Source organism: Amblyomma maculatum, chromosome 1, assembly GCF_055883805.1.
Source record: "Amblyomma maculatum isolate TAMU_Amacu chromosome 1, ASM5588380v1, whole genome shotgun sequence".
Classification (NCBI taxonomy): domain Eukaryota; kingdom Metazoa; phylum Arthropoda; class Arachnida; order Ixodida; family Ixodidae; genus Amblyomma; species Amblyomma maculatum.
The window spans coordinates 373,871,127-373,883,195 of NC_139344.1; the positions used below are offsets into that span (position 1 = coordinate 373,871,127).

Consider the following 12,069-nt stretch of genomic DNA (forward strand, 5'->3'; position numbering starts at 1 on the left):
CACATGTGAGAGGCGCACACAGTCTACTCTGCAACATGCAGTTCAGGCACGAGTTGACGTTTGAGGATTCTTACTCTGATGGCTGCTTCCACTCGTACCTGGTCCTGGCCTAACCAGTGTAAGCCTTGCAGCGCCCGTCCGATGCCATGGCCTTACATAGGCATTGGCTGGGACTGTGCTGACAGTAGGTCTTATCTATATTTTCGAATTAAAGAGGGCGGAATAAATGAGCCTTCAGTTGATTACACTAAACAGAGCAGGCAGCCGCCCTGCCACGGCCACCAAACCTTGCTTTTCGGCACTTGCTGGCCAGTTTGGCTTTGACCATTCTGCTATGGTTTTGGCTGGTTTTATCTTCCCTCCCCACTTTAGAGGCCGTGCAGCCCAATCCTAGTGGCATCTGTTTGGCCATATGCCGAGCGTCAGGCTGTCCAGACATGGCGGGGCACACCGAATTATTCATGGCGGAACAGGCACGTTTAAGTTAATGGGCCTTTTTTTATATACAGGACTCCATGAAAGCCAGCCAAAGAGTGTGGTTCAAATTAACAAAAAAATTCGGATGATCAAAATTTGAATGTTCAAACTTACATGTAGCACCTGTCCTCTGATCCATCTATATCAATGTGCATTCTCATTTTCTGCTGCTAGCTTTGTTTCCCTTATTTAACTCATTCTGTTGAAACGTTGCAAACATTTTTACATCACTATTCTTCCCACTCTTGCACTGCAACCAGTGTGGACCACAAAACGTTAGCTTGCATTTAGCACTTAAAGGCGCACTGTCCACCCTCCGGCCGAAAATATTTTCTTCCCTGCTGACTGTGAGACGACTTCAACAGAACACAAGGCCGCAAAATGTTTTTGAAAAGATTAACTAATAACGCAGTTACAGCCACCGCAATCACCCGATTCTGTCGTGTTTCTCTCCTTCCGTTCCCTAGCAAAGGTTTTTCACTCTCCTGCTTAGTCGTCTAGCCTCCGCAAGACAAATTCCCCTTCCTTCATCACGTTTGGCGGGAGGTGGGACAAGGCACTCCATGTGCGCGGAAAAAAGGAAAAAAAAAAAAAAAAAAAAAAAAAAAAAAAAAAAAAAAAAAAAAAAAAAAAAGCCCAGGCGAGGGAGCGCGCGCCGCTGGATTGGAGAGGGAAAAGCGCGCAGCGAACGGTAGACACCCATCCTTCACCCTCAGGCAGCGAGACGGACCAATGGACGTCGCTTTCAACAAATAGTCATAGCTGCGGCTCGACGGGCCAGCGCAGGGAACGGGGAAGCTGGCTTCCCGAAGGAGAGCATGAGAGAGCTTTGGTTTGTATTTTTGTTGCATTGCGGCGCGTGTGTCAATGTTGCATTTTGCACAGACTATCTCCGGCACACGATAGAAGCACTGAGCTCCTGTGCTTAAAACGTCATACCCTGGACAGTGGCCCTTAACCCATTGACTTCTGCAGCCAGCAATAAGCAGAGAATGGCTGTTTCTGACATTTCACAGTTGGCAGCACAATTTAATACATATAGTTTTTTTCTTCCTTGATATGTTTTCCACTAAATGGACATAGCTGTCAGTGTCCGAAGTAGAGATATTTTCTTGCCTCTTCTTTTTCAAACGGCAAGGTATAAACTTTTGAACTTGTGTTCGACAATGATGTTGAAAGCGATGTTTATGTGATAAGGATGCACCTTAGCAGTGGCAGTAGATAGATTCACAGACTAGAATGCGAAGAGCAGCCAGGCATAACGCTGCTTACCGGCGGCCCTTGAGGTAGATGATGAAGTGCCTGCCTGCGATGATGACTGGCCGCTTGCTCGCGAGGATGACGGCTGAGAGTCGCTGGAGAAATCGAGCACCGCAGCCGGCTTCCGCCTGAAGTATTGTTGCAAAAAACACAATGTCTTCTTATGCATCATCAAAAAGCAAGCGGCGCGGAATTTCATCCATGCATGCTTCATCAACTTTCAGTGAAGCGCAGCTCTTAGCACAAGTCACATTAAAGGGCCCGTGTTTGTGCTGTTATATTTTTCTCCTATTCTTGCCAATCTGACAAGACATCATGTAATATTGATTATGTTGGTTTTCTCACGAGAACTCGCAGGTAGGTAGGCATGTTACAAAACACACTCAGCTCCTGCTTCATTCCTGTCGCCTTAAAGAGTCTTTGAGACATGTCAAAAATCTTAAAACAACGTTGTCGATAATGTAAAATGCTGGCTTTCATTCGTTGTTTACATACTGTTTACACACTCTTCAAAGCACCGAGTTACAATTTGGCTGCCTGCAGGGAAAACATATATGTAGTATCCAGAGTTGGTTGTTGGGTAGAGCTTCCATGTGTACTGTTTCCAAACCCCCCTCCCCATTTTTTTCATTTCATTGTAGAATCTTGTGCAATTTTGTGACCATTTATGGCGTGCATTTTTTTTACGTTGTTCCTATCAATGACTGGGTTTAATTATATTTATCTTGAGAACTAATCAACTTGATATAAAACTAAATTTTTGGAATCTGTATGAAAAGTTAGTGAAGGGTGTGCATTCTGATCGGTACAGAAACAAAATTGTTTTTTCTAAAGTAATCTTCTCAAGACAAATGCAGTGCAGTCCACTTATAATGATACCAGATATAGTGATATATCGCTTATAACGATCAAATTCTTGAGATTTATCATTTTTCCCATTGCCCCTATGTAAAAATAAACCAGATATAACGATCGATTATCGGCGGTACATCGGATACGATAGCTTTATTGCCGCCCGGTAGGTGTTTACCACGAAAATTTGATTGAATATTTAGTAAAAGATAAAATATTAAGAAGACAATGACGCAAACACTCAATATATGCGGCGAAAACGGAAGGAAATGAGCACTATCATTATCACAATCGCAGCCGCGCAAAGGGTGCTGCTGCGGCCGTATCGTCATTACCATCGCCAATTCTGCGTCCATGGAAGATTGCGGCGACCACATTGACGGACGGTGCGATAACCCTCGAGATGAAACGGCAGATTCATCGGGATTTTTGGTAGGGTTTCAAGGTTGGAAGCCTCGTGAAAAAATATGGACATTCGCACTCTACGATTTTAATGATCATCAAAGGCTGGGGATGTCTTTCAGTTCATCCAGTCGCTAATCGGTTTGGTGCACGCAAAAAGGGCTGCCGCAAGTGTACACGCTACGATGCTCAAGAGAGCGCGGATTTCAGACTTCTTTAAGTATACGTAAGTTATTTTACGGCTATTTATGTATACTGTAATAAAGTGTTAAGTGCTCTTCACGATGATTAGCATTGTCCAACCCGAATTACTCGTCGAAGTAGGCAAGCCTACATGCATGGGAAAATATTTTTTTTTTTTTTTCATTTTTTTTTTTAGTCAGTCCAGATATAACGATAATCGGTTATAACGATAGGGTTTTCAGGTTTTCTCAATATCGTTATAAGTGGACTGCACTGTACATATCGAAGAATAAACATGTGAAAACTAATTGAATACTCTACTAGTTTTACCAAATACTATTACAAAATTTCAAATGCCATTTGCATAGGCCTTTTGTCTGATGATGGTCTTTCATGCTTACTTGTCAATCTTGGATATACAGAATTATTGCATACATAGAATTCTCAAAATATCCTTTTGAAAAGCTCATGCGAAAGTATAGCAGTGTTGTTTGTGCTTGTCGACAGCCCTTGGAAGCTGTTGGCTGTAGTAATGGTGTGAAACTATGCGGCAAGGTGAACGTCGAGTCTGCTTTGAAGTAGCCTTCAAACAAGCCTCTCTCTTTTTTTTTACCGCAGCTCTCCAGTGGCCTGCTTCGCTGCTGAAGGCAAAATGGAGATCAGCTGTACCCTTGCAAAGCACAGTACCAGAATGGTGCACCCATGCTAGCAACATCAGTAGGCATGTTACATATATACTGAAATATCAATACACTCTAATTTCGTTACTATGAACACCACATTAACGAAATTTTCAAATGAATGAACTATTTGAAAATCCCCCAACTGATTCCCAAAGTTTTCAATGTAAAACTATTCCACAACTACGAATTTCAATATAGCGCATATATTTCAGAATAACGTACATTATATTTTCTTCTATAATCAAGAAACATCAGTGTTACGAATTCGCCTATAATTAACAGCGCTGCAGCTCTTGTGCGAAACAGAAACCAACATTTGTATGTGCAGGCCGTGCTATAGCTATCATCACCATATCTTGTGCCAACACCTAGCGTCGCCACACGCTGCGCTTTTATATGCAGTAGCCAGCAGGCCTAGCTACCTGCATTTTTTTCTCTCTGTGCTGCGTGTTGCTCATCGATCGGTCGTTCGTGCCATTAACGAATGAGGCAGGAATTTTTGTTGCGGATGATCTTGCTATGAAGTTTGTGCGAGATCCGACGATGAATGTAGCCAGCGATGGAGCCAAGAAGGAGCTAAAGCAGTTTCCGCTGTAGGAAAGAGTAGCCATATTGCAAGAAATTGGTGCAGGGAAACAGCAAATCGGCCTCTGCAGAGAGCTTAGCATTGCCCCATCGACCGCCACATTCACTTTGAAAGACCGCGACAAGATTGTCAAACTTCGCTGAACACTACCGACATTTCAAAATAACGAAAACGAACAACTTTAGGCGGTCCCATGCGATTCGATGTATCGAGATTCGACTGTATATCAAACTACTTTGTGGCCCCCTTTGAGTTCGATACATCTGGGATCAACTGAATTAGTTGTTTCCTCTAACAACTCTAACAAATATTCACAAAGGCTTCTAATTACATTGTGTCAGCAATGCAAAACTATTTGATGTTAATGCCTTAACATCAAGTTTTGCGTCGTGTTCCCATAATTGTCTTAGTGGACTGATATGTGCTTGTCTGCACATACAGTGGAACCCGGATATAACGAACTCGAAGGGGATCGCGAAATAGTTCGATATATCGATAATTCAATATACAGAAATCGGCTTGGGACAGCACTTACAATGCGAAAAAACGACACCGCATTTGTCGCGTAATCAACTCACCCGCATAATGAACCCACCCTTCACTTTTGCACTCGAGAATTTGGTTAAAGAAAAAAAGAAGAAGAAGAAGAAGAAGCGTTAAGGCTAGCTCGCTCACATGCAAGCGATTAAGCGATCTCAGCGACGAGCCGCAGCGACAGAGCAAAAAATTTCCAACTTGTTGGAACTGCGTCCCTCTGCCGTTGGAGCCAGGCAGCTGGAAACAAGGTTTCTGTGTCACCGCTGCAGAAATCGCCAGCGTTATCGCTTGCATGACCCACTCCGTTTCTGTTGTCTCAGCCACAGCTCATTTCTTGGCAGCGTGCCAAGATGCTGGGCAGCGATAATGTCCCAGAGCGAACTTGGCAGACTGCTCCTGACGGCTTGATTGCACAAGCCTGGTTCGATTTATCACGCCGGCCGCGCTTGAGGCGGGCGTAGTCCACCGCCACAAAATATTGGAAAGCGTGATACAGTAGCTGCAAATGCTGTTTGAAGCAAAAAATGCTAGAAGCCGGTGTCATGATCGCAGCTGACCGCATGCTTTCGTTAGTTCATACATGCAAGAATAAACGACTCCCGCAAAAAAAGAAAGAAAAAAAGAAAACCCACTTTGTAACGCCATATCTTACGCTACGCCGCGCGTACAGCACAACGATAAAGATAGACGACTCTCGAAAAAAAAAAAAAAAAGAAAAAAAAAAGAAAAAAAAAAGATAGATTTGCCGCTTGTTAACTTCTGCAGGCGCCATAGCCACGTCAGCCGCTGCGCGCAGAGGGTTCGCAACACACGCTGGGGAAAGCGTCCGACGTTCTGTCTGAAAACGGGCTGAGCTGGCTTGGCGCATGCGTAGCGTGTGCTACTGTGTACGAAGGCCGGGAAAGAGAGGAGAGAGATAGCTCAGCAAAAGAATGGGCACACCCTTGTGCTTCGCTCTATCGCGTCTTTCCCCACTCGTTCCCACCGGTTCTCTCTGGTTCATTCACGCACATGGCTTGCAAACGTCACGTGCTGGCGCGCGGGAAACTATAACCACAAATGCGCGCGCCTTTAGGGAATGGGCGCGGCGCTGCCCGCTGCCCTAGCCGAACTGTCCCCTCTCATTACTTCTGCGTGCGGCTTGAAAACGTCACTCGGCAAACGGCCGAGGGTGATGCGATCGTCTTTGGGAAAGGCACACTTTCCAGTGCGTGGTGCGGAGTTCGATATATCGAACGGCCGGTGAAATTGAGTTCGATATATGACGCGGCTTTCCTATACTTTTACATGGGATTTTCAAGGGGATATTCCGCGAGTTCGATATAACCGAAATTCGATATATCTGGGTTCGGCTGTACTTCGTCAGGTCGTTCAGGCGGCGGTTAGATTCTCCCCCAACAGTGTCTAGAGGTAGTGACACGAACGCATAAATGTCACTTCTGGTCTGATGACATCACCTCATCTCCAGTCAATGAACAAATTTTGATGGCCGAACATTTTTTTCTCCTCCCAATGAGGCTTCTGTGCTATAACATTATAAAATTTGAGTAGACAAGGGCTGGAGAATGACAGGCTCATTAAGACATTATTTGTATGTCTTAATGAGCCTGTCATTCTCCAGCCCTTGTCTACTCAAAAGGAAGCCAATAGTCACTGAAACGAAGGTAAGAATGAGAGAATTTTTTTGTTCAATTGTGGTTGATGGATGGGAAATTGGTAGTGTAACAATTTTATATCTCAGTATATTTCGCAGAAAGTAAAAAGTCACATGCTACCAGTGAGATTCGAATCACTGAACTCCGCACATTGTGCACAGTGCTCAACCAACTGAGCTCTTAAGAAAGTTTACATGTCTCTTGTCTCTCTGGAGTACAGCCGTCAAAAGAACAAGGTGTGACAAGCGAGCAGTAGTTTAACCGTTTCTCCTGCTGGACTTACCGGCTGCTGACATACTGGTTGTTCCTCACTTTGGTCTCGTACTTGACGGCTGACCTCCAATCGCTTGTGATCGGACGCATACGCTCTTCAAAAAAGGCAGACATTCGTATCGTCATGGAGTAGATCTGAAAAATTAAGTTCAGAGATTATAAAAATTAGCACCTTTACATTCAGAAGCTGCACACATGATAATTGGCCTTAAAACAGCAGCGATGATGAAAGACCCAATTTCCTTTCCAAGGTCCTCATTCAAATCGCTGTACACCAAGCAATCAGCTGTAACCCTGCAAGAGTGCAAATGGATGACAACATGGGAAAACACAGGCAACACATAAGCACTAAATGTCTGCCTCTCGTCTTGTCTCTGTAATAGTAGACTAGAAGTTCCGACATCTTTTTGCAAGCTTACATCATACGTCTGCTTGCCAGCACACTTGGTCGTCCGCTTGTCCACCACCAATGTAATCATACTACCAGTGTTTGCTATTGCTCGATTCAAAAGATGTTTGCTGTTATCACGACACCATCCGTCGACTTTGTGACAGTAGATGGCAGCAGCAAATTACGGCATGATGAAGCAGACATGATGAAATTTGGCCTTAAAAGTCGAGAGCTCTTTTTTTTTTTTCTTTTGAGGTTTTAAGAAACTTGCAGGTTTGCCATGAGTGTACAACACCATGTCTAAACATTAGCTGTGGAGTGAGAGGAGGAAAGAGTTTTCATTCCTGATCTCAAGCTCATCAAATCGCTTGGGGATCCGAAGGCTTTGCTTTCTCCACAACATTTCTGCATGACGAACGTTTTATGGTGTTCCAGTTTAGTCCCATTATGCTTCTCTAAAATGCTTGAGTGCTCGTTGGGCCTGTAAGCATACACTGCCAAAGCTGGGCGCGCAGTAGCACATAGAGCAAGCCACCGCTACCAGTGCTCCTGTGGACGGCACACAGTCGCGCTTTCAGAAAATGGCATACCAACTCGCCCAAGCATCAGTTCTAACGGCACACAGCGTCTCCGTGTTTTGCCATGTTCACAGAGCGTACCACCCAATAGAAGCCCTCCTTAAGGGAAGGTGGGGATGAAAGGTGAAATTTCTTAGTTTTTGGGGCAGAGCAATCAAATACAAAGTTTCACTAATGTTGCTCAAGTAGTTTTGACACCAGAAATGTTTATATGCATCATTGTTATACCAAATCTGCAGAAAGCTCGGCATAACAACAAAAAAAAAAGGTAGGAGCCTGCAGTTGCTTTTGAAGTTCAGCTGTAAGAATTGTTCATGCAGTGACCTTCTCCAAATGTTTTTATTTGCCTGACAGTTTTTAGAAACATCCATGCTTGCATAACGCTCTCATTTTCACCATGCCAAAATATTTAAAATGTAAAAACGATGACACCATATCGTAAATATATAGGAATGTCACTGCACAAAGAATTTACCAAGGAATATAATGCAACAAATCTCATGAAAATCCATCAAGCCACTGCCGTGCTCCGCCGCAACCAGGACAATCGACTCAAAAAGCACCTGAGAAAACTGACACTAAAGTTGCATAGCCACATTATGTTTATCAAGACGCCTTGCGGTTGAAATACTGTATCATGGACACTGCACACTGTCTCCTCAGCTGTTTCCAAGAGCCCAGAATGCCGTTCCAGGCGCACCTGAACGACATTTGCTGTAAACCTGGCACTCGCTACAAACCGAAAACTGCATCGCGTATCACAATGTTGCGGCTAGTTGATGGGGGCCGAGGCCTCAGATTCACTGCTGGGAATCGGATTTTGGGTACAGGTGCCGTGGAATGGCGCTGTTCCGGTTACAAAAATGTTCGCCGTTGTACCCGAGAGCTTGCATCGCATTACGTCACCCACGGTCATGAAAACTGAACTTTCCCTATGTCGGCACTGCACCGAGGCGACGTTATACTCGGGGACACTTTTTCTTGGCAATGGGCGCAAAGGTAGGGAGGCGGGCGTCTTGAAACGTGTCACTCTGCCATGTAGTTTGACCGCGCTGCTTTCAGCCTGCATAGCCGTTATAGATTATTTCCTTCGTTTGCTTCGACAGGTAGCGTCTCTTGAACTTGACTCGAATCTTGTCTTGTGAAAATGCTTCCAACACTTGCGGAGTGGATGACCAGAACAACCGGAACGACCCGAACAGGTGGCTGTCGCCATCTTGTCTGCAAAGTCGGGGCGTCTCGAAAACCCACAACAGACATCAGACGAGAACACCCGGTGGAACCAAGAAAAGTGTTTTAGGCATAAAAGCTTCATTTCGAAAAATTGTTTCCGTGATAAAAAATATACCGTAAATAACTAGCGCTATGATTTCATTTTTTTTTTTTTTTTTTTTTTTTTTTTGCAGAAATTGCTCATGTAACTAGGGACTACATTCAGCTGCGCAGGAAGATAATGCGTTTCGGCTCCGTAGCTTTGGCCATTGCCAAGAAAAAGTGTCCTCGAGTATAGTTGACTGCGCCATGTGTTCGGGCTCACTTTATTCTAAGTGCAGGTTGTGGGGAACGATCTCCCATCGTCCCCTTTAAAGTCGGCTTTCCCCCATGGTAGTTACTCTAGCTATCGCGGAATGGCGCCAACATTGGTGGTTAACATTACCTATCGAGAGATGGCGCCAGTGTCGTGGCACCACAAGCACCACCCCTGATCTTGTCACCGCGCACGCGGACAAAGCCAACTCTCTTTGGCTGGTGAACTGGAAGCGAGCGGACGTCTCCTTGTGGCACTCCGCAGTCACTGGCGGGGTGAAGCCTCGCGGGACTTAAAACTACCAAGCAGTTGACAAAAGCGTGTGCGAATGAAGCGGGAGCAGACGACGCGAGAAATGATGTGCTTTCCAGCAGCCACACACATGGTGCGCCGAGAGCCACGTGACTGGCGCGACCAACCAGTGCCAGCAGTGGCTCTGTAGAGGCCTTCGAATTTTTAACGTTCGTAGGTTTACTGTTTATTGCAGAAACATGGTTCTAATGTGAAGAGTACAGTGATGAAACAAGCTTTCCAGTGGTGCCAAACGTTACGTGATCGGCGGCACGGGCGTGGAGTTATTGCGCTCGGAAATCGACCATTTTTGCGGACATTTCAGCCAGTTCTTTGCTACCAGCGGTCAGGAAAAAAATTTTTTGGCTCACTTTGAGGCTGTTTTCGGCGCAATTTTTTTCGATGTGATTGAAAAGACATTACAAGTTCAGAGTCTGATCTTTTCTAAATTTTGATTTTTCGCGATTTGATCCCCGCATTCCCCATTAAAATCTAAACACGTTACGATGTTATTGGCATGCAGCACCTAAACAATAACGACAACAAAAAAGAATTCTCAATGACAAAAGTGGGGGCTGGATTTACTTTGCCGGTGGGCTCACTGCACAAGTAACTACGGTATGTACACATTCTTATGACAAGCGACAATTGCTAAACAATGTTTGAGACAATTGTGCAAGTCTGAATTATTGGAGTTGAAAGAATGTCAGCTACTGCCAGAACTTGCTTGGCAAACTGCCTTATTCAAAGAGCCATAATTCAGGCTACATCAGCAGAAAGAACAAGGAAGCAATATACTTTCACCATGGCAGGATACACAAACAGCCTTTAGATATGTGTCCATCAATGGGCATCCCAGCAAATTCAAGCTACAATAAAACCCTGGTTGTTGAGGGCATACATCCAATAAAAATAACATGCGAAACTCTATTCAAGCTACAATAAAACCCTGGTTGTTGAGGGAATGTATCCAATAAAAATAACGCGCCTAAACTCTGTACTAGGGAACCCACCTACTGTCATCAATACATTTACCCTGAAAACAATCTTCCCGGTGAACCTTAAATATGCAAAATACAGCACTGCAGAGGACCCAAAAAAGAGTCACAAAACAGAGCGGAAGCGTGTGGGAAGTGAAATGTTAGTCTTCACTGAGCAAGGCATATTAGGGACAGAGTTTTCTCCATGACACTCAGGGTTATAATGTGATGCAGCTGACCACAGCACGTTGCTGCAAGGTCTGAAAGGTAGTTACCCCCCCCCTATCAGTCATGGATGATGAAGGCACGTCACAAGCCAACAGTCACTTCTGGCCTCTGTCGAGTTCTGCTCGCGGTGCCTTTTTTGCTGCTCTGCGTCTGGCTTGCAGCGAGTAAGGCTCTTGCAAAACTAACATTTATTAAGATACCAGATGGTGGTATGGATGCTAAAGGGCCATGCTGGCAAGATTTTAGTAAAAGAAAACAAAAAGGGGGAGAAATGTTCATTGGAGAGTGGTTTAATGGCGCAGGCACAAACTAGGCCCCTGGACGATAACCCAAGCAAGCGATTCCCCCTTGCATCGACAGAACAAGAGGCAGAGAATCACGATGCAAGAGAGACAACACCACCACCTGGACCTACCCTGGACTTCTTGTTGGTGTTGTAGTTTCGAGAGTTAGCAAAGATGAGCCGCATGTCCTTGCAAAACTCGATGGGGCTTGGGTACATGTCCCGCTGAAGTCGATTACTCACAGTGCTCAGATCCATTGGAGTGTCAATTATATTGGCATAGTCCTGCAAAGAAAAGCAGGGGGGAACACTTACGCCGGAGCCGTCAATGACGCACGACACACCTGACTTGAACTCTGGCTGTGGACCCTTCGAAGGGGAATATGGCAAGTGACTGCCTACCAAGCATGAATCAGCAAGATGCACTGAATAGGAAAGTGAGAAGCACCAGCTATCCCTGACCAAGGCTGTGATGCTCTCTGCTAGTTTGCAACGAGGGTACAAATGCCATAACGTTCCTGCCAGTAGGACCCAGCGCGCATTATCACCTGTTGCAATGCGCGGTTAGGCTGCTTCTTGCCAATGACTGCATTCAGAGTGCTTAGTTCCTCGCTAGTAAATATATGTCAGCAGTTACAAGCAACCAGAAACCCAATTGCAAAACCAAGTTAGGCTTAGGTACTAATCAATGATTTACCCTATCATATGCTCTAAGCAAGGCAAGAAGGTAGGGTAACTATGATCACAAAGTCCTGTTCATAAAGTAGAGGGGAGAGAGAGAGGGCGAGAGAGGGGGGAAGGCAGATTCCTGGCCTCAAAAGCAGATTTCTGGCCTCCTCTGGGTCAAATAAGTGAAAGCAATGGGTGCACTGTGACCACCCA

The 12,069-nt window shown here is 45.0% G+C and overlaps 1 protein-coding gene across 1 annotated transcript in view; it reads right to left on the reverse strand.

The window, feature by feature from the left end:
- Positions 1–12,069, reverse strand: part of BRWD3 (bromodomain and WD repeat-containing protein) — a 72,395-nt gene that overhangs the window by 3,925 nt on the left and 56,401 nt on the right. Inside the window, exons 29-31 of the mRNA XM_084592275.1 lie at positions 11,320–11,472; positions 6,919–7,043; positions 1,750–1,865 (exon numbers count right to left, since the gene is read on the reverse strand). Coding sequence (XP_084448401.1) covers positions 1,750–1,865; positions 6,919–7,043; positions 11,320–11,472 — 394 coding nt within the window. The remainder of the gene's footprint in view (positions 1–1,749; positions 1,866–6,918; positions 7,044–11,319; positions 11,473–12,069) is intronic.